Source organism: Drosophila bipectinata, chromosome 3L, assembly GCF_030179905.1.
Source record: "Drosophila bipectinata strain 14024-0381.07 chromosome 3L, DbipHiC1v2, whole genome shotgun sequence".
Lineage (NCBI taxonomy): Eukaryota > Metazoa > Arthropoda > Insecta > Diptera > Drosophilidae > Drosophila > Drosophila bipectinata.
In genome coordinates, this window is record NC_091738.1 from 1,119,602 (window position 1) to 1,146,565 (window position 26,964).

General features: G+C 43.8%; 1 protein-coding gene across 6 annotated transcripts in view; it reads right to left on the minus strand.

The window, feature by feature from the left end:
* Window positions 1-26,964, minus strand: part of Eip63E (cyclin dependent kinase Eip63E) — a 98,324-nt gene that overhangs the window by 33,288 nt on the left and 38,072 nt on the right. For 3 of the 6 annotated variants that reach the window (XM_017242821.3, XM_017242822.3, XM_043214123.2), the window contains one exon: window positions 13,348-13,425. In XM_017242821.3, the coding sequence (XP_017098310.2) occupies window positions 13,348-13,425 (78 nt within the window). Of the gene's footprint in view, window positions 1-13,347; window positions 13,426-18,234; window positions 18,559-20,571; window positions 20,681-26,964 lie in introns of those variants that run through there. The other 3 variants (XM_017242824.3, XM_017242823.3, XM_070279606.1) reach the window with 2 other exon arrangements.

The following is a 26,964-nucleotide window of genomic DNA, read 5'->3' on the forward strand; positions in this document are numbered from 1 at the left end:
CTTGGCAAGCGACAGCAAACAACAGAGTGTTAACCCTGTTTAAAGATAGCCCCAAATACTAGAGAAATTCCTTAAAGCAGTTTCACAGCCATTGATCGAAGCAGGTTTTACAGCCACTGCCTCGCCAAACTGTACGAAACAATCACGCAATCATGCTAAGTATGCAAATTATAATAAATTAGCTTTGTTTATGAACTGCTAATGATTTGGTTACGATTTTATGTGTTTCGGCTCCCGCTTTTATTTGCCTCTGTTATTGTTTTCCTTTATGTGTGTGCTGTGTGCGAGCATTTGAGGAAAACTGTCGCAAATTTGATTTACAACACCCGGAGAAAGACGGAAAAAATAACAAAACATTTTGCAGCAACATTTCCCTGTCACCCACAGAGGAGACTGACAATCGTCATGACAGACGTTCATTTTTCAGCAAATATGCGAGCGGACGAACGTGATGTCGCATTCGAAAGCGAAATAATGATGATGATCAGCTGAGAGGAGAGCTGCTAATGCGATAATCACACAATCATATTAAATTTAATGCGATTTTGGCGAATAAGTTTTTGGCGCATTGGCTCCGGGCACGTGAACGCGAAAAAAGTGAATGGTTGGCATAGCCCCCCCTCTGTAAACCTATCTGGTTTGCTCACGAAGGTGTTAACTGGAAACTGTACACTTTTGTGTCATGCCAGGCCATTGTTTAACAAGCTCAGTATCGAGTTTAAGAAATGGAAAGCGCCGCTTTAGTTTCCAACCATTTTCAAGGCAGAATTGTGCCTTTCATCCACCAGCCATTAATGTCGAAAATTTCCCTTATTCATTAGCTGCCGGAAAAGCCATAAAAAAGAGACCAGAATCTGTGCGAACCTGCTCCGGAAAGTTTCCCCCCATTACCTGAACATGTCAATCCAAGAGGACCGCCCAGGAAGCGGCCCAAAAAAATGGAAGAAATTGAATTTCCAAAATACCCACCACCTACAAAAGGAGGAAAATGTACGAATTTGTAGCTTAATGAAATTTAAAACTTTCGACAGCTTTAATGAAAATAAATATAACTTGTTTTCTTTTCTTTCCCAGCCCAGATCTTTCCCGGAGAAGTAATCGCGAAAAGCCTTCTATCCCGGGATTAGCTTTTCGGGTCGCCGGAAACAGCAAGTTTCGACAACTTGAATTGGTTTAAAATTGGAAAGTGCTCGGAAGCTGGATAAACAAATGCAAATTGGAAACCGGGATCCGAACAGAAAAAAGTGTGAAACAAAATCCCGCTGGCGAATATTTTGTGACAATTTCAGATCGAGGGGACTCTCTGCCAGCCACCATTCCATCAATGGCTGCTGTCAGTGGCAACCGGGATATTTTCGTTCCACATAAATCATAAATAAAAAAAGGAAAACAGGACAAATACAGGGAAACAAGGCGGACTCGCTTATCGAGTGTTAAACTTTGTGTAACTCGAGTCTGAGGATGGCAGGGGAGGGCTCTGGAGAGGCTTCAAGTGGGATTCGGGTGGAAATCCACCTTGGTCGCTGGTCAAACAATCGTGCCTACCGCAAGCTGCAGGAGGGGGCCCTTATATCGATTGCAACCTCCTACTGCCCCCGCCCAGCGCCCCGAAATATGCAAAACCACCCCCAGGAACAACAGTGGTGCCTGGCTGATAAGCAACATGGCAACAAAATGTTGCAAATGCCAATGTGTGTGGCAGCTTGTGATAACTCCCAAAAAGAGGGTTGCTACATATTATACACTTGAAGAAAGGATACTTGAACATTTTCTAGGGGAGAGTCTTGAATAATTTAACTGAAAACAGGATCATGGAAATGTAAACCTCAGAAATTGTTTTATTATTTAAATTTTAAACATTATTTCATCTAATATTTCTCTCTGTTTATGTTTTGGGCATATTTTGAGTGACGAATGGGTGGCACGGGGTGGCTGATGCTGCTGGGTGGTGGGTGGCTGAGGTGGTGGTTTCAGGTTTTCGATGGCCATGCAAATCCGTCACGGTGGCCGTCCAATGAACCCCCGAAAATGCGACGACAAGCCGTTTGGGGCAACGAGTGGCAATATTTTCGACACGACTGTGTGCGAACGTTAACCCATGAACCGTGGGTCCTGGCGCACCAGCCCCACCGCCGGCACGTGTCTGCACTTTGAGCTCAAACCAAGCAGCAGCCAACTCCATTAACCGAGGCCTGCTGCAGTCAGCCAGCAACCCTCGGCAGCCCGTCACCTGAGGCAACCGAAAAATCGAGGGAGTCCTTGTTGGAGGATTACTGCCATTGCCATTTTTTGTTTCGCTACTTTACTCTTATTTCTTTTTTCAAGTCGCTTGTTACCCACTGCACTTCAAATGCAGTGAGCCGTGACGGGAAGGAGCTCTTTAAAGGGCCAGGATTCTTCTGAAAATACAACGCGGTTAGGAGGCTAAATGCTCTTGTATCGATTCTCAATTTGGAGGAAGATTCCTTCGGCTCTTGTGTCCTGATTCCTAAGCTCTCGCCCGCTCACGTTCTGGTTCATTATTTTTTATGGCCAGGCCATTATCTCCTTACATATGTCTAAGCTATTCTCTGGAATCTATTTTTTACTTCTATTATTACGCTTCCCCATTGCCATTTTATTGGCAATCCCCTCAAAACTGTAAACTGGCATTTAACGCGCCTTGGAGCGCCTCTCGAAGAAATTCGCACTTTCGAGTTGTGTACTAAACACCCCTAGTCCTCGGCGGCATCTGGCTCTGGTGCAAACAATTCAGCTTGCAATTCCCAGCTACTAGACCCGCTCCTGCCCCCAAAATCCAAGCCCCCGTCCTGGGTTGGCTCTCAAACAGATTTACATGCGATTTGCATAAATTGAGTGCTTCCTTTGAGGCCGTCGCTGATGACGATGCGGATGTTGTCCCCCCATCCTGGCTCATGTCCCTAAGGCCACTCCCACACGTCTTCCTTTAAACACCCCCAGCCGGGAGTGCCTTTCAAATGAATTTAAATCTCCGACAAAGAATAGCTGCCGTTTTGCAAAAAGTTAATGTTTCAATTCAAAGGACATCCCAGGCAGGGATACCCATGTCCTGGCATATACTCTCCCAAGTCAATGATCTTGAAGAATTAAAAAATATATATTTTACTAACTTGTAGCTTCAATTATATTCCCACTTATACACATTTGTATAATTCCCTTTGATTTCTGGTCACAGTTTGTGGGGTCATTGAAGGGTTAAGCTGTTTTTTATTTCTGATTCTGGAAGTGAACAATTTGATTTGACGTAATTGGGGTAAAGTCAACCGGAAACGATTATTGTGTGCATGTATGAGTACAAAGGGGGCGTGTGCCCGGGCAGAGTAATTCAATTTCCCGGGTTGGCTGCTGGTCGAAAATGGGAAAGGGTTCGTCCTCTTTAATTTTTTTCCATTTTTCAGGCTGTCGCATTGCGTCACCACCCGCCTGCCCTCACCTGCCACCCCACTTAACCTTCCCACCCACCCAGCCATCCAGTTAGTTTAAACTTGTTTGGCTCAAACTTTTTCGTTTCTGGCTGGCCTTTGCATTAAAAATGCATGCGAAAGTCGTTTGACAAAAGTTTCCTCTTCGGCTTAGGTGAGAGACAAAAGTGGCTAAAACCGAGGGTGGGTGTTAGAGTCCCCCCCTGAAGGTTAAAGGCAAAGTTCCCCCATAAGCACAGTTGACAGTTACATGCGGGTTACCCAAGATGCCCCCTACAACTCTGCCGCCAAGGTCTAGACAATCGATAATTTCCAGCAATTCAATTAGGTTTTCCAGGCCACACACATGCCACAACAAACCCGAATTCCCACGCTCATTCAAGGAGGGAAAAATATATTATCAAATGACTAAGACATCACAAAAGTTATGTCACTATTGTATGATAAGGAAAGCATGTGGGGAATGGCAAGGAAAATGCGAAATGCCAGCAAAATGTCAGGCAAATGTTGACATTGCTGGCTTAAGATACAAAGCACCCGGACTGCAGCATGGCATTGTTGGGCTGACAAATCAAGTTTTTCTCCGGATTCCATATTTTTCTTTGCATAACGAGCTCAAAAATGCAGCTCTTAGTCTGTTTGGATTGCAGCTACGAAACGACTTGGCTGCCAGGGCGAACGAGGAAGCAAAATTATTAAAATGAAGTACTACTACTTGGAGGCCAGTGCAGCATGTCAAGTGGAAATGAGACAGGACTGTGTGTATTTATTCTACAATATAAAATGTATGTCACACATGAGTGAGCTGAGTGCCAGTTCTTTTAAATTATAAATAAAATTAAGTTACGTTGCAGCCGTTAAAGTAATGCCCAGCTTAGGACTCGAAGCTCTATCTGCAATCCATTAGAGGCAGTCGAAAGTGCCATAAATAATGCCCCGACAATGCATCAGAGGAGCAACATGCGCCAGGGGAGTCGGAAGGAGTTGCTGCCAAAGAGCACATGCTCACTGAACAGCCAGGATAGCTGGATAACTCTGGATGGCCCGGCTTTTATTCAAATTGTCAACTCGAAACGGGCTGCAGAAACTAACAAAAAATGGGGAAAAATGGAAAACAAGCAAATCAGCGCCAGAAAAGAACAGAGCCGAACTGCAAAGTTCAACTGAGCGTATGTGCAATGTTTGCGGATGACAATTTACGAGTGGCCGGGACAGGACGAGTGCCAGGACTTCTCCGCTAATTGCCACACAACCAGCTCTCGGGGCGAGGCATTCAAAGGATGCTTTACATTTAAATCATAAAGTCAGGTCTTTTCGTAAAAGGCTGGACTATTTTTCCATGTGCATGAGAGTCCTGTCGCCCCATCCTTGTTTTTTACGAATTTTAAGTGATATTTACCAGAACTTCCAGAGCCCAACTGAGCAAATGTTTTTCTGCGGCGATTATTAATGGCCTGGCAGGCGGGCCAGGCCATGACTCATATGCTAATTTCAGCCACAACAAATGTTTGCTCCACCCTCCATGTATGTAGGTTGAGGGCCACCTTAACCCCACCGAACAGAAACACCTGTCCTGGTTCTCCAGCCGATGACATTGAACGATATGACGGCAGAAAGATGTTCCGCCCGCAGGACAGAAGGACCTCTCCCGCCTCTCTCTCCAGCACCTTTGATTGATGGCTATTACAACTTTACACTTGGTTTTGTTTCACTTTGCTGGTTCTCTTGTTTTAGGTTTTTCCTTTTCAAGGACAACACCGAAAAGCTTTCAGTCAAATGAGTTACGACCCACCACGAAGCCTATTTGTGGTCGAAAAGTTTGGCAATCACTACAAATCAGAGGGCCAATAACGTAAATAACTTAGAGGGTTTCTTTAAGGCATCTGGATTTAAAATTCATCTCTCAACTATTTCCAGAGTCTAGGAGAGTTTTTAATAAGACCCAGAGTTTCTAAACTTTTTTCAAGTAATTTTCGGAGTTACGAATGAAACAAAAGCCCAACAAATAGACCCAAAAATATAGTCCATAACGTAATCCGAGAGCAGCTCACACAAGTAAAATAAAAAGCAAAAACTTGTTTATGACTTGCAAATTTCCTGTAAAAGCCAAAACAAGTGCAGCTCGCAAAAAACGGGAGTGGAAATGGGGAAACTTGTCCAAGAAGCAAATCAACTTTTTGAACTGAGAGGGGATGGATAGATAGGTAGCTCCTCCTGGAGCCAGGAGCCAGAGTGGAATGACAAACGAACTAGAAGTCCCCGCACTTGGGCAAATAACCAAGACGGAAGTGTAGCCATTCCGGCGCAGGAGGCGCAGGACGAGGTGGGCAAATGAACTTTAAAATGGATACCCCGAGGTGGGAAGCAGAGCCGGGTGAGCCAGTGAGACTTGCAACTAATGTAATCAAATCAAAATGAAACGCCAACCAAGCAACTAACCCAAGGCAAATTGCCAGCTAGAGATGAGCGATGGAACTTGGACGAAAAAAAGGGAAAAATTATGGAAATAGACTAGTAAACTTCTTCCAATAAACTCCTAATAGAGCTATGTATAAGCCTGATATTGTGTGTTTATTAACCTCTTCCAGAATTAAGTTAAAAATGTAATTCCCATACTGGCAGGCATCTCTGTCGGAGAACTGGAGAGCATTGGACTCCCTCGAGGCGATCGGAAGACGGCAAAGGGAAATATTGTCATTGAAATGCAAGTCCTGTGCCGCCGCTCCTCCTGGACGACCTGCCGGAATGCAAATTGAGCGGCGGATGGAGTCAGAGACAACAATAATGATAAAACAAATAAAAAATAAAAATAAAAATAATCATTTGCAACAAAAGTCAGTCAAGTGGTTGGCCGTGGAGATGGTTAACCGCAGAAGAGCCCCCTCTGGCTGGGGGAAGAGTCAATATTTGCCACTGCCACTGCCACTGCCGGCTGGTTTATCATCATCGAAGTGACGACTTCCCTTGGAACCTCATCGAAATCACAAACAACGACAATATTGTTATATCTTCTGGGGATTTGTCCACCTGCCTCTTGCATCTTGGCCTCCATTCGCTCCATCGTTTGTTTATTTGTGAGGCAAGTAAGTCGAGAACCAGAGAGTTCCCTGTATTGGAAGTGATAGGTTTTTACCCGGAAAGCTACTGCAAGTCGCTAATTGGAGTTGCCTTCAAGGAAAGGTGAGTCATAGAGGCCACGTTCCAGGTACAGCTCCGTGGGAGGGCGTCCTAACTTTAAATCAACATTATTTCCAACTTGGCAACAGGGCCCCAAACATTTTCCGGTAAGGACTGACCCCTGGCCAGGAAAAATGTAAAAAAATAAAAAGGGAAAATAATTTTCAATTTGCCTCTGCAGGGCCCTGGCCCCCACCCTCTGCTGCCGTCCAACAATTTATTGGAATATGTTTTTCAGCTTTTCCTGTTCTGTTTCCCTCCTTGAGACGAACATGTGTATGTGCGGCGGTAATTGTAGACGCTTGGTATGCGCAGCCCGTGGTTTATTATTACCTTCCCCCCGTAGCCCAGGCCACCTCCGACTGTAAGCCGCTTGGCCCCGCTCCAAGTGTGTGCTCTGCTCTTCTTGAGGCAGCCAGCCAGCCATCCAGCCGAGCAAACATTTCCACCAGAGGAAACACACAATAATATGTGGCGAGGAACAAATATATAAGGCTATATGGATATATATGTGAGAGGGAAAAAGGCTGGCCAGACCCTAAACAAGGCAGACAATAGCCGAAAGCGCAGATTCTGGCCGGGGATGAGCCGGGGGGCAGACAAAACAACACTGAACTGGAACAATGAGGCATGCGGCCGTCTAGCGGAATGTCTGCCCAGCTCACCAGTCGCCTCGCAACTGTAATTAAAACTGTGGCTCTGCAACTGTAAGTGGGGGGAGTCGAGAGTGTCAAGAGCCAAGGATATGGAAAAGAATCTCCAAGGATGACGGGTGCTGCTCTGCTTGGAGGAAATCATTTTACGGCCACATGACAGACAATAAACGAAAGCAGGGAAATAGGTTCGGAGGTGGGGCCTGGGGTGGCAAGTTGGTGGAAGGAAGACGACAAGGAAGCCATTAACCGGCTGCAGGTGCCACAAGCCCCGTGTTGTGTACACACATACACATTACGTGCAACAAAGTCAACACCTTGAACCAGTTTAAGGGAAAAGAAAGGAGAAATTATGGCAGGGAGAGCGAGAGGGCTGGAAAACTCAAAATAATGAAGTGCGAGGGCGCCGACACTGACACTTTCCGAAATGGAGAGGGAAAGGCGACCTGCCCGGCAAGGAAAAGTCATTAGCGAAGCATATGAGACACTGCCAGAAAAGCTCAGGGATTAAAAATAATATTTTTAGTAAAGGTTTCTTAAGACCAGCATAGTTTTCCCTCAGTGTCCCTCAGATGGGTGGCCTTTTTGGCTAGATTTTCTGCTGCCAGAGCTGTCAGGAAATGCAGCAAAGTTGCCAGCCTTGGGCTAAAGAAGGAATTCTAGACGAGAGAGGTGGCCGGCCAGGCCACTCCTATGCCTGCCACTTGCCACTTGCCACCGCCTCCTGTTGTCATGTGTGTGCCCCCTGTCAAATATTTAACACTTGGTTTATTTTGCATTTGTTTCGCTCCCCGTGGCACATGGAAATTAAATGTTTACGCTTTTTGTGGCAGCAAGTGGGCGTCGACGTCCCCAGCTCGAGTGGCAAGGAGGCGCAATTCAAGTGGATTTCATGGGGCAACAACCAAATGGCAACCAATTTAGAAAACTGCCTCCACCTCCATTTCCATATCTATGAGAGCCATGAGAGCTATGGCTTTATTCGCCCACGCAATCAATGCGGCAGAAATATTTCACAATTGCAGAAATGCAATCAGGAATCGGGATTCGGGATCTGGACACCGGAGGAGAGGGTCTGCAGGGTAGGGTATTCAATGGAGGAGCGAGCCAAATGCCGAACAAATCACGTAGCATAATATTTTGTTATTTTGCTGGTCGGGGTCTGCACTGTGTCTGCATTGCATTGACAGGCATAAGTCTGTGAGATATGCCACGGAATGGAAATCTATATGCGAGAGCGGATTTTCAAAGTCACGCGCTGCCACACACCACAGAGCAGGGGTTAAGACTCCGCCGCCACAAATGGCAAAGAGTCAGACAACAATCGATGATGAGCATACAGAGCACCACGAGGATGTGGCACAACATTGAAATTTGTTTGAAATGTTTGCACAAAGGAGTTTTTTGATTAAAGTGGGAATCATTTTTCAAAAGGGACTAAGCTAGAATTTTTGAGAAGCGCAGAGAAGGGTGCATATGAGACACCCTGTTACAAGCTACAGGGTAACCAGGACATCAAGACGCCAGAATATTTCTATTAAAATGCGAAAAGCCTTTTGTGGCTCCCTTGTTTATGCGGTGTCTGTCTGGCTGTGTTTATCACCGAGGCTTCAGCTTCAGCTGCAGCTTCTGCGGCTTTGGAATTGCACTTTGTATGCAAAAAACATAATAATCGAGATAGTGGGGCCTTGATAGAGAGAGGGCGGGGACGTGTTCGATCACAAATGTCAGCATAAGCCAAGGAAAATAAACAAACCGCCGTTCTGAGTCGGAAAATGCAGCAGCAAACAGAAAACATAGATAAACAATAAACAGAGACAGCAGCCCCAGAAATTGCAAATCGAAGACTGCATTTAGGAAGAGGACTGGCAGCGAGTGGAGGGAGGATCTGCTGACATTCACCGGGGAATTTCAGAGTCACTGAACGAGGAAGATGCCAAAAATAGAGTTCCCTGCAAAAAGACACAAGCGAGACAAAGTGGCGGCAGCTTCTTTCTAGAAACTAGACGACTAATTGTAAGTCAAAGTACCAGCCATGACCAAGGCTTCTCAAACCCACCAGCCAGACTAATTGAATTCCGAAAACGTTGCCAAAGTTCCCTTTAAAACACCGCCAGTGAAGCCAAACACGAAAATAGTAAAAGCCGCATTGAAAACAGAATTTTACGATTGACGTCGCAAGGTTGTGAATTTCACTTAAAATTCTTTTATTATGGGCAGTGGAGGAGCCCTCTGGAAAAAAATAAACACACACTGACTGTACCCCTGGAGGGGGTAACCTGCTCGCATTCAAGGCACGTTCTCCGGGCAGCGTTGACGCTCCACCAGGCATAAAAAAGCTTTGGTTTTTTCTTTGGCTCCCAGACAAACAACAGCACACATACCCAACACATGTACCTGTAATGGGCCCATTCGACAAGAGTCGAAACAGCACTGCCAGGCAGCAACAACAATGAGCCGTTTAAAAACAAATTATCGAACATGTACGAGACGCCTGTCACCGCCAGAGAGTAAAATAATAAAAAGAATCGCACGGGAGTCGCTGGAAAATGCTGGGAAATGTTTATGGACAGTCGGTGATAGTCGGGGGAAAATGCAATGGCCCCAAGGGATGAGCCGTCTGAACAAAGAGATAAGCGAAAATAATTGACAGAAGTGGGGCAGAGCAGAGCAGGTGATGTAATGCAACCGAGGGACCATCCAACCAACCAACTACTGGTTTCATTAAAGTAAAAATATTAGAATTTGTCGCCCAAACTGCATTAAATTTCCATAAATCTGAAAGCCAACTGCCATTAACCCCACTCACTCTCGTCTCACTGCCCACTGCCACTCATCAATGTCACAAACATAAGCACCGAAAAGGAACCTGAAACCAGAAAATCAAGGAAAACCCCTCCACGCTAGGCCTAGGCCTCACTAACTAGGAAAATCCCACATAAATTTCCTTTCAACGCGCTGGGCGCGTAAAGAGTTCTTTCGGTTTGTGGATTCTGCTCTTGAAATAATTCATATACATTTTTTATATTACGATTTAATAGTGCAGTAGTTAGTGGAGCAAGGACGGGAGGTGAGGGGAAAAATGCATTAAATGTGCTTAAGCGAGCGAAAGGTCATGTGCGTGATTACTCATACGCCGTGTGGCCGGCCGAGAAGAGGATTTCGTATCAATGGCACGACATATTAAACGAGCCACCAAAGCGGATTTGTCCCTATATATATATGTGCTTCAAATCTTCAGATAGCATGAGTGGTGGGCGGTGGGGGAGGCGTGGCCGAGAACATCTGTAGCGCTTTCTTGGTCTTCACAAATCAGAGCGTAAATACAATGAGGCTTGGAGAAAGCGAGACGAGAAGCGATGCGATGCGTGTTCTGATAGCGAAATCTGTTCAAAGGCACTTGAATGGATTTTGATGGTACAGTGAGGACTAGTAACTAGAGAACTCTATACTTTTCTTAAAGAGTTATTGATTTTTAATTGAATTAGATGGGACTTCCTAAATCATAGCCCGCATGGGCATATCCACTCGCAGCAGTCACCACTGTGGTTCGGACACATATGCGGGTAAAGTCCAGCTCTAGAGACTATACCACTCTATATAGTGGGTGGGGGGTTCCGTGGAGGAGTTGGAGATAAAAGGGAGACGGAGGCCATTAGCTGCTTATCGCGCTTCGTCTTCGGCTGCTGATTCTTTTATATACATTCCGGCTTTTTCTTTTTATATTTTTCTGTTTGTTTTCATTGAGATACTCCCGAGAAGGGGACTGAGTTCAGTTATCAAGTGTCTGCCACGGACGGGAGTCAAGGGTTAAAGCCATAGACAACGTCGAGTGTGTTTGGCCATGGCTTGTGACATGAAATGTTATCAGAAAGGATTATGACAAGCCTGGCAGGGTGGCAGGGCGAGAAACAGAGAAATAGCGAATGGAACAAGTGTATCACTGGCCCAGTCTAGAGATGATGCGATGGCGACGATATGACCGACAAGCAAGTGTCAAAGTCGGACACCGGAGCCCATAAAAAATGAACACGAAAGCAGCAAGGACATCTCGAGATGGCTTGAGAATCTCACTTCAGTTCCTACTCCTGGGAGCTGTGAAAAGATTATGATAGTCGGGGAAGGGATAAGTGTGGCAATTTGAGGATTTCTCACTTCAGTTTTGGAGGAGTTGGAGGATAGTTTAGAGAGCATTAACCCAGATCTGTATAAAAACAAGGGCCCCATCCCCAGATGAATCACTGGAACTTATCTGGCACCCAACCGGATGATGACAAAGAAGCCAAGATCGCTGAAAGTAAACACTCCACTTTGTGTAATTCCGGTCCGTAGGCTTCTGGTCTTTGGAATGGAATGCAATCGCAAGAAACCGAAACCCCAGCTAAGTGCAATATTGTAGCTACTTGGAGCTTGCACAAGGCTTATGACTTCATAACTTTTATGGACGGAGCCAGATGGAGTTGCGCCGCGTAATTAAAACCGAGGCAGGGGCAATTAACAACAGTTGAGCTGCCAGTATCGGGCCAGGGACTAGACTAGTCTTTCAACTACAGTTAGTGGCCTTGGCAGCCAACTTGGCCAGTTCGAGTGACATTCCTTGACGAGCGCTGCTTTCCTCTCAGCCAGTTCCTCAATAATGCAATGAAAACATTCAGACTTCAGCTAGAACAGAGTCAAGTTTTATTTCGCTTTTCAAGAAGCTCTCCCCACCCTCTGGAAAATGCATCATTTATAAGAAGAAAAGTCGTGAGAAATTGTTTCAATGCACAAGTTGCATTTGAAATTGTTTCCGCTTGAAGGATTACCCAATTGCTGATGGGGGCGAGCAGCTGGAGTTCAAGACATATTGGAAGAGACATATTCGTTTATTTTCGGGGGAGTTTTCATTGCGAATTGTGGAATTGTTCAGTGAACACGAGAGCGAGGAAAATGGAATTTATTGTTACAGCCATTGATTGATGAAAGGAAGCAGTTCCCGAACTCCACCTCTTAATTGCGGATATCTTTTTTTGAAATATTTAAATAAAATTCCTCACACAAAACACTATTTTTTGCCATATTTTTGACTACGCCCCGGACTAGCCAACTAGCCAGTCCTCCACTTATGGGAAGGAAAACAGCTGTTGGCCGAACTAGTTTCTGGAACCAGAAATAAAGAAACCAAGCCAAACCGAAAATAAAAGCCATTTGCGTGGGCTTTGAGAGACAATTAGCCGCATGCCGCAAACCCGAGAGACCGAAACGGGTTTCGGTGAGTCAACAATGCCAGCTATGCGGGGCTCCGATCCAAAAACCATCATAAATGCATGTCAAATTCTATAAAATACCAGCACAACATTAATATCCCCGCACACTGCATCGAGTAATTCATCAATTTGTGTTTACACTTCCTGCAATTTTTTGGCACATTTCAGCTCCACTTGCCTTTGTCTGTCAATTGCATTCGACTGGGACTGGAACTGAGTGTGCATTCAATTACCAAACTGAAAGAGCTGAGCTGACAACCCATCAAAGTGGTTTTTTGGACCATTAAAAGCTCTTGCCACAAAACACAAAAATCGATAAGTTTGTGTCGGTTGCGGTCTGGCTGGCCAGCTGGGGGGGGAGGTTTTTTAAATAAAAACAGCGTCGTTTTGGCCTTAGAGATACGTTTTTGTTTATGGGAATTGTGTTTCTGATGCAGCTCCCCGTTGGTCAGAAAAAGTTGTTACTGCTCCAGTGTTTTATAGAGCTATGAAGGGAGAGTTGATTGAAGTTGGGCTTCCAGCTAGTGTTTCCAATTCATAACTTTGTTCAGCTCTCTGGTTAATTGTTTCTATAAAGCCAGTAGAGTTTCCACTCTGACATTTTCCAATAAAACTGGCAAGACAACTCTGTAAGCCATTTACATATCTAATGTGTTTTCACGAATCTATAGACTATTGTTTGAAGAAATACTGCACCCACATCCGAACATAACTCTCGACATGACTCAACATTGGCTGGTTATTTTTTTCCGGGCAGTGCTGACAAATCAAGCCAAACTTGGACATGGAAATAATAGTTATTTTTTATTTATTTATTTTTTTACTTACTTAATCTGCCAAAGCTGTGCGATAGCCTCTTCTTGAGCTTCTGGAGGGCTCCTCCCTTCTTCTCGCGCATGGTGACGCCTGAAAGCGGAAAAGCGGAAAATACATAAATAAATTACCAGGGAAAACAAATCACTTAATTGCACTGAAATGTGAGAGATTTATTAAGTGACATTCAATGATTGCATAATGATGGCTCCAATCAAGCTGCCAGTGTTGGGAGTGAAACTTGAAAACAAAACACAGCACAGATTTCGTTTGTAATAAATGAACATAAATCAGTCGAGCGTGGTCTCCCATAATAAACAGGGCGACCCCAGTGACAAGGAGTGGGGAGATCCGAATCGGAGGACTGCTGCACTTCCCCTCCGAAAAAAACTGAATAATAAACAAATTTTACACCAACCGAGAGCCCCAAAATATTTAGCCGAAAATAGAAAATGCATTTTTGGGTTTATTTCGGGCATTGAGGGGGAGCACCACTCCACTCTCCACATTTAATTAAGTTTTATTTTTCATTTTGTTTGTCCGACCGATCAAATAATAACATTTAGCGAAAAGAGCCTATTCGGGGGCTCAGTGAGGCATGAAAATGAGGCAGGTTGGGGGTTTTGAATGGGAGGCGTGTCTGGCTTTCCTGGTTTGTTGATTGCATTAATGATTATTTTTCTCTATTATTAGAACTTGTAGGCATGAAATGAGTAATGTTTGAAAAAAGTTAAATAAAATCCAAGATTGTAATTTCCTCATTGTCGGCGAAGTCAATGCCACTCTCGTCTAGCCACCTCCTAATAAGGAAGTTGACACTCGAGCCATCATTTGTCAAACTCTTCACGACCCTCAAGTAGCTGCTCCGACACTGATGGAGATGACCACTCGTACAAGCCCCTTTTCCCACCATTTGTAGAAAGAATACCATTAAAAACCAGTCACCGACAAAAACATATATTGCTCTTGATGAAATATGCATTCCCATATGCATTTATTTATTTAGCCATATGTCCGGCATTTGTGCTAAATCGGGCGATAGCGCTGGGGCGTTGAGATAACTACTTGTTCGATCCCCCGGCCATTGTTCGGCTATTGTCAAAAGCAATTTGGCTTAAACAATGCAAGAAGCAACTCAAGCCCAAGCCCAAGCCGAGGCAATTTATGGCCATGGAGTGTTTTGCATAAACCCCAAGTGCCACTCTGCTCCCTCGCCCTGCGACTGCAACTCAATTACAGGGGCCATCAGAGTCATAACTATAAGCTGTTGTTGACTTCTAAAATGGCTATTCAAAATCATGGCACTGGGCAGACAAAAAAGGGGGAGATGTGTTGACAACAAAGGACCAGTCCTACAGAGAGAGAAAAGGTCTATCTTATTGAGCTTCTTATGTGAAACTTTGCAATGCATTTTGTTTTTAATATTTTATATTAATTTCTCTCTCTGCTGTCTATACAAGTGAACTGGAAATGCGATTACGATGCTGATGCTGATGGTGATGCTAATGCCGCTTGACAGAGCCAGACACGGGGCCTCACTGTACACTGTGATTTGCATAAAACGGCGCCAGCAGTAATAGTTTTTTGATAAATTGTTGTCAATATTGCAACCTGGCTGGGTGCTCCCCCTCCAAACTCCCCTCTAAGTGGCAGGTTGTTAACAAAAAACTTATTTAATTAAATGCGTAGCTGAAAGTTTCTCCTTCAAGAGAGCCCGAAGTTGCAGTTGCAAGAGTGCACTAATGAGTCGCATATGCAAACATCAAAGTTTGCAATCAAAATCAATGCCAGCGCCAGACAACAACGACAAATTGTGGGCAACCGAGTTGCAGATCAAAGGCGGACGACGAGACAGGTAAAAAGTTGAGTGGCACGGAGTTCAATAGCCTGCCTAGTCCTGGGGCATGCCACGAGCGTTAGTGGCTGTGACATCTAATTAGAGCCCTCCGCCGGCAGGATAAGGTAAATAATAATACAAAGTATCCAAGTCTCTATTGACTTGCTAATGAAATATGGAAATTGCGGGGCTTAACTGATACCAGAGGTTAATATTGAATGAAATAATTGTGTTTGCGCGGCTATGACGTGTGCGGGAAAGCCTCTCAGGGTCTCAGGGTCAAGCTGCCATAATTTAGTAATTCACAAATAAATAACGAAATCCAATTAGGAAGAAAGGGCTCCTCCCTCTAGGAGGGAGAACAGCGATTACCCCCATCGGCCAAAAGCCAAACAAAGCGCCAGTGATATGACGAGCACTTTCCAAATTTCTTCTTAATGACGTAATTACCTTCCCAAAAAAAAACAGAGAAACAAAGAAAGGCGGAAAATCGCGGGACAGGCGTGAAAAACGCGGTGGCAGGCCACACGACGTATACGTGACATTTTGGCCACGCCGTCCTGCCCGGCTACCGGCTCATATATGCTTATGGCCCTCCTCCCTCTGGCACCTCTCCTGGCTTTCGGCCAACTTGCACACATTCTCTCTCTGATTCAGTGCAAGGGAAAATAGAATGCCGAGTTATAGAAGCAAAAATATTTTGACACTTTGCGGCGACAAGCAGCTGACTAATTGCGAGAGTTGTGCTCTTTTGGAGGAATCCTAAAAAGAAGATTCGTCTTCCCAGAAATAGCCCGGAGGGGGGAGAAGGGGGGAGTGTAAAGTGCAATCTCGACAGCTGACGGAACTGGGAGTCCAACCATTCCCGATGATTAAATGGCTTATAGATGAGGCGCGACTTTTGGACCAGCCAGGCCACGGAATTCCTCTCCAAAAATAGGTGTATCGATTGGGTCATGACCTCCTCCTCTGCATCAGAAATGCCTTTTTTTCCACAAACATTATTTGATAAATAAATTATAATTATTTGTGGTTGAATGGAAATTCTGAAATTGCATTTAATTAAAATGCATTTGTAACTAATCGCCAACCAAAGCGGATCAAGAGCTCTAGAATTTGTGAATCCCGCACGGAAAAGCTTAAATAATATAGTTTTAAATACATATTTTAATTAATCTATGAGATATTCAGGTTTATTTTCTCCTTGGCCCTGGGCTGACCTCCCAAACAGTGGAATCTCCCATTAAACGCTCATCATTCATTAACCAAAAAAACAATAAAATTAAAAAACCATCAAAAACACAGCCCCTTGAGCCTGATTCGACACCCTCCCGAGGCCGAAACATAAACTTTATTACCATATAGAACTATTTTTTATCGCCAAGCCATCAGGTCTAATCAAATTAGAGCCAAGGAGGGGGAGAGTTCTCTCAAAGATGGGAATGGTTGGATAAGAAAACAGGGCAGGAAATTAGTCAACCAGTTGCATGTTTTCGTAATGAAGTTTTCCCAAAAGTATATACTCGAGTGCTTACTATATATACGAGCTATATATTGGCCACCTGTTTTAATAGTTTTGGCACACGGCAGGCGCCAACTTTTCGACTGGAGTCGCGTGTTGGCCAATCGTTCATCAGAAACTGGCCAAAACAGGCGGGGGCTGGGCTGCCAAATCCGAGCTTAATTAAAATCGAAGCGTATTTTGGAAAACATCTGTGAAAATAAACTGCCAGAAGCCAAACTAACAATATGTTGATTATAAATTATATCACAGTTATGGCTAATATATTGGCTTTAACTTTAAAATGACTTTACGACTATAACTCTCTAATTATTTCAGCCATCGGATGCAGCCTCAGTTAAAAATTTAATCACTTTGGCATTGTGTCTGATCGCACTTGGGATATAATTAGATTGTATTTGGCCTAAACCAGCCAGCCAAACCAGTTGTCTAATAAATCAGGCTCGGATCAAATCGATTCAGTAATGAGTTTCAGATGCGTTTGTTTCCGATAAGGAGGGGCCTGGAGCCTCCACCCAGAGGTGGAGGTCAGGTCTTATCGCCCTCCATAAAGCATAATGTCTGATTAAATAAATGATTTCGATTCGATTCGAGTCAAGTGACGTCAGAGAGCCGACGGCACTCGTCTCGGGTTCAACGTTCTCTAATAAACAAAAATAAAATTTGATTCAAGATGAATTAATATCAATTGAGAATGCAGAACGGAGAACGGAGAACTGAGAAGTCTCCCCAATGGCCTGCCAGAGAATAAAGCCAAAGTCTCTGCGAGAAAAAAAAGGGATTGCACAATTTTTCAATTAAATGCAGTTTCTGCTCCTGGCACTCGCATTTATTTAAATTCACGCTTTTTATTCCCCCTCCCCGCCAAGACCCACACTCGTGTCAAAATATTTGCGCTTAATTTTAATAAAATTTACTTTGAACGGCAGTCTCCCCTTTCTGTCTTCCAATATTTGGTTTGCATTTTAAGCGACCGTTTTACGCATATTTTAAATATTTATTTATTTATTTTCGCGTTTTTATGGAAGTGTATGAACAAAAAATTTATGCATTTCTGTCTGATTTTCGAGAACGGCAGGAAGCTTCTGGGGGGGACTCTGCTGGTCGGCGTTGGAATTTAAATGGGAAGTGCAATTTATGAGGATATTTCTTTTTATTTGGGGAGGTATGTATTTATGGAAAGTCTCTGGCTTACAGATACAGACCTGAAAGCATATTAATTATGGTTCGAAATCATTTTACTCTAAAATATCTTTGGTACAAGAATTGTTTATATTTTATCTCCAAGTATATAAAAAATAAATAAACACCTCGCTTTTATTACACTGCGAATTCCGGCCAACTAAAAATAAGCCTTTCCGAGACCATAACAAATAAACAATTAGGCCAAAAACAATATAAATAATTTATAAAAAAGTGAAATCATCAGGGAATTGTTTATCTTCGGCGGAATTCCTTCCTTCCCGGCACTGACCCTGGTCTGGCAATAAGAGTACTCATAGGGGGGGATTATTTATGATCTTTAAGATCTGTGTATACGCACCGGCACCAAAATTATTGTTGTTAATTTTAGTGGGCTGACTGATTAGTTCGGCCATCTCGAGGCCGTTCTTCTCCGCTTGGGGCTCCTTGCTTCGATTAGAGATGTGATTAGAGAGTGTCTACTGGGTAGTGTTGTATAATTGACTATTTAGGGTTGACACCTTCATTTATGGCACACATTGCACACACAAGTACTGGAGACTCTTTTGGTTCTTGTTTCTAAGCACTTTCCCGAACACTGGGCACTTGCCAATAATATATATCAACTTTTGGATGTTATCAGTTAGCGACGCCGATGTTGCATGTAAACGAGGTCAAATATTATCTGCAGACAAAACAACAATAAATCTTAAATGCCACCCGACCACAGACAACAACAACACGCCGCAAAAGTTTGCGCTTTAAAGAATTTTTTTGGCTTCGACTTTTCCAGGGGGTTGCTGTTGTTGTTAGGGGTGGCTGTCTCTTCGTTTTTTGTTGCAGGGTTTGTCGCACAACTTATCACTTTGGTAAAAAAAATAATCAGAAGATCATAAACAATATAAATATTTAATATTTTTAAATGAAAAATTTCCAATTTTTTATCAGGGGCTTGTTTCAATTTTAGGCTTGGAAACAAACATTCCTAACATGGACCACAAATAATAAAAACTCATAATATTTCACACTCTTTTTTATTCATTTTTATGCCAATTTTTTATCAAAATAAATATCAAACACAAGTTACAAAACTAATAACTTTATTTCCACATTTTCGTTAAATTATTTGATTCTGTTTTTTGGGATGGCCCTTTTTGCCGGGACGCACAACCTGCCGCTTTGAGTTTCGCACACAAAATGAGGTCAACGAGATACGGGCCGAGTCGGAGGCAGTGCCACTGCCAGGCCAGAGACTTCGGCGTTTTTACGTTACGCTAAGCGAAGAAGAAGCAGAGACGGCAAAAGTAGCGCAAGGGCGACCGCCCGGTGGGTGGTGGGTGCTGGGTGGTGGCTCTGAACTTCCCAGAGAGAGAGAGCGCAAGCCGGCTTGTGGAACTTAAGAGAGGGTTGCTCGCATACGCTCCCTTGAAGGGTGGGGGTGTACGGCCCAGTTACACGGCGTATACGCAATGTTTCAGGTTGATGGTGGTTTGGCCAGAGAAGGGTGGCAAGCCGGTTTGTGGAAGCTAAGAGAGTGTGTCTCTTTCGGGGGGTGGAAGTACGCAATGTTGATTACAGGATTCTAGGACGAGGGTGAGGGTGAGGGTGAGGGCAGGTCGCGGAAATCAGAGGGCGTGGGGTGGCAGGCAGCTCTCCAGCTGCAGCTTAGCTGGGTCAAAGGCAAATCTCGTTAAGAGATCAAACAAGACAAGGCGCGGGCTTTGACTGACGCAGTTTGACAGCCACTGCAATCGAGAGCATTTGCGTCACACTTTTCAGCTGACGCTGCATGCAAATGGCTCGAGAGGAGGTAACTGTAAGGGCTGAGTCAGCTGATTGGCAGCCATTTGAAGCAGTTATGTTCTGGAATTTGTAGAGGAGTCTTCTACTAGTTGATAGAATCTTCCAAAGCTTTCTTTTCATTCAGTTTCTGGAGGCGAGCTCCAAGTTCATTATCACCATTATCTCTTTTTATGGCCAAATGTTTACACTTCAAAGTCACGCACCGCCTTGAACTCGAATGGATTATGATACATATTTGTTTTTAGTACAGTGGTAACTCTTTAGGACTAATATTTTGTATAAACTTATTGTCTTTCAGTTCCGATTAAAATACTAAATGGAAATTATTTATTTAAAAAATATTTGAATGAAAGAGTAGTTTCTTTTATGTATCAGTCACCACTGTACTTGGGTTTATTGCCAATTCAGCATCGTTAGCGATTCGCAATTGCGAAAAAGAGCCCCAAAGACAGCCATAATAATAAACTGCTCTGCAATGCCTGAGAAGTAACCTTCATTTTCGGCTTCCTATGTTTTGAATGAACGGACTTCAACCCGTCATGTGGGTGCTATCAAAGGGGAAGGTGATAGGGGGGCCCAACTCGGACTTCTAATTGAAACCAGAAACCAGAGGCATTCTATTGGGGTGCGCACTTTCCGACCGGCTGCTCAAATAGCAAACAATTCAAATAAACAAACACAAAAGGCACACCAACACACACACGAGAGGCAAATAAATAGGCACCCCAGCAACAACAACAACAACAAATGCAAAAAAGGGGGGATACAAATTATTAAATATGATTATTATAATATTTATTGTTGTTGTTGCTGGGTGGCTATTTGTTATTTAAGCTGTGATTTATGATGCTGCGACAAAATCCAGCCACTACTACTACCACACCGAGTGACGTACACGAGAGTTTAGCCGCAGTTTGAGAGCCACTGAGCACGACGGTTTCGGAGGAAACGGAAACGGAGCGGAGCGTACGAGAGCGAAACGTCAGCCGCGCCGAACGTTCAATTGTGAACTGAGCACGCCAGCAACACGCAACACAGCGCGGCAGCAACTTCGCAGCAGAGGCAGTAGCAGCAGCAGCAACTGCAGCAGTGGGGCCTCCACAACAAAGTCCACTCACTACGAGCATTTCATTCAGGCCAAGAATAGGCAAGGTAAGAGCGCAGCCGGCAGTTTGAACAGCTGAAGACGAGCTTGCGTTCCGGTTTAATTTTCTTTATTTGGCTTACGTCACAGACAAAGACAGAGGGCTCACAATAGTGTTGATAAATGCAGAGAGAAAATTAATTGGCTCTAATTAATCAGTAATTATATATTCCAAAATTAGGTCATTAATATAGGTTTTGAAATTTAAAATAACTAATAATATTATATTACATAATGAGTAATTTTATTTATTTATTTTTCTCAGTCATCTGACAATAAAAAGCAAAAACAAAAGGTAAACAAATAAAATAATGAAAACAAAAGAAATTCAAAATAAAGAGAGAGAAGAAATGAAAGAAATGCTGACGCTGCCGATTGCATTCGACTTCGAGGAAGTGTTGGCAAAAATAAATTATTTAAGAAGCAACAAAATGCGGCCCATTGTTTCGTGCAGCAGAAAGCATGAATCATCAGAAAGCGAGACGGAGCGATGGGGGCGAGAGTGAGAGCGAGAGGGAGACATCCATCCAAAGGCATCCACAACAGAGAAAGAGAAACAACAAACAACAGAGACACGAACTGGTATCCAATGAAGGAATGTGGCCAAGCAACAAACAAAAGAGAGCTTGTCTCTCTGCTCTTGGCTTCCACACGCTCTCTGCCAGAGCCAGATAAGAGAAGAGACAGAGGCAGGGTGGGGGGCAGGCACATCGCATATTTTGGTGCTCCCCATTTTAAATTATTAATGAGCGGCTTGTTCAGTTATTAAAAGCCTGGGAATATCCGATGCCAAGAGAACCTTATCCTTTGGCACCCGCACTCTCTCTCTTTCTCCCAGTTTCTCCAGGCGATTCCCAAGAGAGCGTGCTGTAAGGCCCGAATTCCCCACCAAAGAAATTAGATTAGGCTCAGCCCAAGAGCTCCCTTTGATTGCGATTGTGGGCCAGGCTCTGTTGGCAATAAAAAAACGGTAACAACGGTTTAATGCCTTTCCGAAGGGATCCTAGGGATAGGTTATGGAGCTATCCCCAGCACCCCCCTTTAGAAGTCTTTAATCTAATGCGGAAGCTATGCGGTTGTTTTATTTTCCACTTCAGGAAACCACATTCTTATCACCGGCTGTTTGTAAACAAGAATCTATTTTTAGAGACCTAAACTACAGATAGCCTAGTTCGGATCGCCATAGATCTCAGATACTTGCTCTTAAAGTACTACCTTTAGGATGGATTTTTAATAAAGTTCCTAGCTTAGAAATCACCCTTTTCATGACCCTTATCAGCCATCTAGACTTACGATAAAAAATATCAATCATTTCCATCCTGTCGGCTCCCTGCCCATTTCAATTACCCGAACCCCCGGTCGGGGCTAATTTGCATTTGGATCGCCCCGAGGCCTGAAAACCGGGCCGCAAAAACCGCACCTGGAAAAACTTTTGCGGCCGCTCCGCCCCCCCAGTTGTGGCAGTGAGGAAATATAAATTTTGTAGTCATGGCACTCAGTCCAGGCTCCTTGTTTTGGGCCTCCCCGAAAGTGTTGCATTTGTTTAGGCTGTCGGGACACGCACTCCCCCCCACCATCCCCACCAACTCACCTGTTCACCTGACTTCTTTCCCCCAGGTGACCAGGTAGAACAAACAACGGGAACAGTAGGCTAAAAATTGCGTGTGAAATGGTTTTAACTTTTGCTTTTTATCTTCCCCGTTGCAGTGGCACGTGAGGGTCGGGTCTCTGGAGTGCGAGTCCTCGCAAGTTACGCATACGCCACGTTGGCCGAACAAGGCTGCCAGTTACCAGTTTCTTCTGGTTTTCATATTGTTCATCCACTGAGCAAATAAAAAGGGAGGTTAATTATGGGTGTATAAAGTAGCTTTCTTATAGGCAAGAGTTCTGACAAAGTACCCTTTTCTTGCAGTGCCTTTCAGTCCCCAATCTTGACTTCCCCTTGTTGTTCCAGTTGACACTTTATTCCCTTCTCAAAGTAGGCAAATTTAATGGAAAACAACGTGCCCACTTTGGGCAGCAGCAACTTTTCGAATAGGAAATGAATTTTATTTGAAATCGAAGCAGATATGGTAGTAGAGGAATACATTCCTTCCCTAAGCGAAGTGGGTCTGGGATAATGGACCATCCGACCAACCAACTTAATTGACTTTTGAAGTGAGTAACCATCAATCCTGCCTGACCCTCACTCCTCCCACATGAGGGCCTCACATAACATCATTTAAATAATAAATGCGGCAAAAAGTTTATTGGGTTGGAGGGGCGGCTAACTGAAGCTTAGCATGTAATCAAAGTTTGGCTAATGAAAACATTTGCAAAATGTTTGCCCCAAATCCACTCTCCTTCCACATCTGTAGGATGTGTGTGCTGTGGGTCCATAAAATCAATAAACTTAAATAACTACAAATAACTGAGAAATTGGGGCACTGCCGGCAGGATAGCAGAATAGCAGTGCAGAGCCAATTACCTCCCGAGCCAGGTAGTCGGGCCAGGGATAAGCTGCAACTTTCCACACGTTCTGCTTCCCGTTCCACCCAAAACTGTACTCTATATATCTGGTAATGAGACGGATTAAGGACCGAAAAGTTGTGGACAAAGTTGACCTCCCCCCCCAGAGCCCGCAATAATAACTCATGTTTATGTCGACCGAATAAATATGGTAAACAATGTTTGGCAGTGTTTTTTGTGGTTTTCCAGGGACGAGGAAGGAAATTGACAATTTCCTGCAGAGGGGAGGGGGGTGGAATGGCATTAAATCGGATTTAAATGTGTGTGGTGACTATAAACCAATTAAGGAATGGATTTGAATGCAAAATAATAAGCAGACATCGGTAAATTCTGATATAAAGGATTATAATTGAATTTAAAATAGAGTGATTGCCCAAAGGCCTAACATTAGTATCTCCACACTTTTCCAAGAAGCCATCAAAATTTAAAACCCGTGAAGATCATTAGGAGCGTAGCAACTCGATCGTACGAATAATTAAAAAGTCCCCTCGACAAAGTCCCTTTCGGTGGCATAACATTCAGTATACGCCGCATGTGCCACACATTGATTTCCTATTCCGCCCCCTCCTCTCGACAAAGCAGCCCAACATTTCCCTCTCGAATAAACCAATCGACCATGAACCGTGTCCCCCAATCCCCTCCCCCCAAAGATTCGGATATATAGTCCCCTATATAGTCCCGCAATCAACAATGAGAGAAGCACAAACTTCCGGTCTCACTTTCATTCAGTTCTGCCCTTAGCCGCCGCCACTGCCACTGCACTTTATTGCAATAAACGAACAAAAAATCGCATAAAATGCAAAACGTTCTTTTTCCCACTAAAAAGGTCTATAAACATTTTGAGTCATCAGTTAGGATGGTACACTGAGAAAAATTAAAAAAAAAAGTTATGGAAAGAGCTTCTAAATGAGTAGCTAAAAGGTGTTTAAAGCCTCTTCAAGCTTCTAGTTCGAGGGGTTAGATTAGATCTTTATTTGAAAGTTAAACCATAAATATTTTTTCTAGTGCACCACCCCTCCTCTGGCCACCATCAGGCAGAGTGAGAACCAATTTACAGCTATGCCCAAAATACAAAAAAAAAAGAAAACAAGAATTAAAGCAAACAAACAGCACGCACAGGCAGTTAATGGAGGCCAGAATGGAGGGGAATTGGCAGATGATGCCTCTGAGGCAGGGAGCCTGGGGCACATAGGAAGTAGATCCACACACACTCTCATGTGTGTGTGTCGTCTTTCGGCTTGAATTGAATTTGAATTAAAAGCAAAAAACGGAAGTCATTTGGCGTGGAGAGTGGCGAGTGTCTCAAGTGCTTTAATTGCCAGCCATCCAACAGATACTTGTACTACTCTACGAAGAATTTAATTTAAAAAAAAGAATCAAGTGTGTGATTAGAGTCTCAAGAGTTTCAATTTCTAGCTAGTACTCTGCCCTTTGAAACACTATTTCCTAAAACTATGAAAAGCCCTCTCATAACTGACCTCGTTTCCATATAAATTGCCAAACTAATTAAATGATTTTTAGGGCCGAAATATAAGGGCCCTAAAATATACATAATTTAATTTAAAATACAAATTCCAACTAGTTTGAAAGGGATTTATTTTGGTTTTGGATTTTGCATTTAACTTAATTGCCTGCCAAGATCTGCAAACATAATTTTCGCAAAAACTAATTTGATGGCCAACTTTGTTTTGGCCACTTTTCCTCTCCTGGCCAGACAGGCTAGTGCAGAGCTAGGAGCTGGCAGTGAGTTTAAAATTTGCATAATTAGACAAAAGAGTTTCACTAAAGTTTCTCTCAAGGAAGTACTTCCTTTGGGCCATTCTTGGCTCCTTCTTGTTGGCTTTCTGTTTATTCTTCGATTGAAGATGCAACTTTTATGGCTTTTTGGCTTCTAACCAACTGGGTTTGTTTATTCATTGGGCTTTGAAATTTATTAGCCTCAGAAAGCTCAACCACTATCTGCATACATGGCTCCCTTTTCCGACTCTGGTTTTAATTGGAAGTGTTTCACATTAAAATACATTTTTTATGACAGCAATTCTGGGAATATGGAGCCTGTCTTTCTTTTGGTTATGATTGATGGAGCTTTGAGAACGAAACCCAGAAACTCGATACATCTCGAAAGCAGCAGGAGGTGGCATTGTCTTGGGGCTTGGGGTTTCAAGTTGATTAAAACCCCCGAGTAAGTAGTGTCTCTGCCACCTAATTGAGTTATTTCAGGTTAATTATTGAGCAAACTCCACTGCCGATGCCATCGAATGCAAAATCAATTCAATTTCAGCTCCGAAAGGCATTTCATTAGGTGGCGGTTCGTTTGTCCGAACTTAATTAACCATCACATGGCGAGGAGTGTAAATATTTCTTCATCTGTTGGGTGTTTTCTTTGTGCCCCCAGAGGTGTTCTTTGTGTGGTGTCCCCCCAGACCAGTGAACCAACAAATGAAGCCGAACAATGGAGGGAAAAATATGAAATAAAGGCAGGATATGCTGCCATGGCAGCGGCTATCCTGGCAAATTAAAACGCTGGCCAATGCACAAAAGGGTTAAATGGCTTAAGCGGTGGGCGGGCCGAGGGGCGAGGGGCGTGGCCCGAAGGAGCCAATAAAAATACGTGAGTAATGTGGCAAATGGCAGCAAAGGACTGCGTTGCAGGTCATAAATTGATTGAGCCAAGGGGGGGAAGTTGATGCAACAAAGGAAAGTCCAAGGAGAAATGTTCAGAGAAGAAATATGTAAAGTATGGAAGGCCAGGAAAAAATATCCAATAAGCTTTTTCATTTAGTTTTAATATTAATATCAAGTAGTATCTTATAGAACATTTATCTCAGTGCACTAAAGAAAGGAAGCCATGCAGGGGAAAATCGAGAACAAGACTGAAACACCAACTAGCCGACACTTTATGTTCGCAATTCTGAACCGAGCCCACGTGGCGTATGAGTGACGTGAATTTATGTAAGCTGTCCCCGGCCCCGTTCCCAGTCAGGAAAACTAGATAGAAAAACGAAACTGCTGGGGGAAACTGCTTAACTTGCCACGTTCTAATCAGTGAATGCAACTGCAAACATTTTTGTTTGGTTGCTGCCCCGAAACTTTGCAGAGCTGAGGAGGAGGACAGAAGGCTGTGGGAAAACCGGTTTCAGTTGCAGTTGTTCACCTTCAGCGTCCTTTAAGCTAGTCGAGCTGGGAGAGGGGCAGCAGTAACCAATGTTGCATGCCTCACAGCCCAACAAAACCAAACTGAAAACCAACACAAAAAGAGCCAAACAACCGACAACCGAACAACAAGAAGTGTTTGGAATGCACAATTGAAATTGAGATTTATGGTGCCATCTCGGAGATACTCTGTAACTGGAAAAGGGCATAGGGTCTGGGTTGAGTTGGAATTTCAAATCGGAAGATATGGGACTATCTTTGAGAACTACGATTACTTATATACTTCACTATGATAGAGGTACTACCCATCCTAACCCTCGGAGCTACCCTGGAAATCACAAATCAGCGACTGCATTGGCCAGATGCCGGGCATGTCGCTGCCTCGGAAAACTCACAAGCCGGGGAGGAGGTGGTGACCCCCGAGGGAAGCTGCGACTGACTTTGTGGGTAAACCAGTTGAGTGGCAGGCAGGCTGGCTCCGAT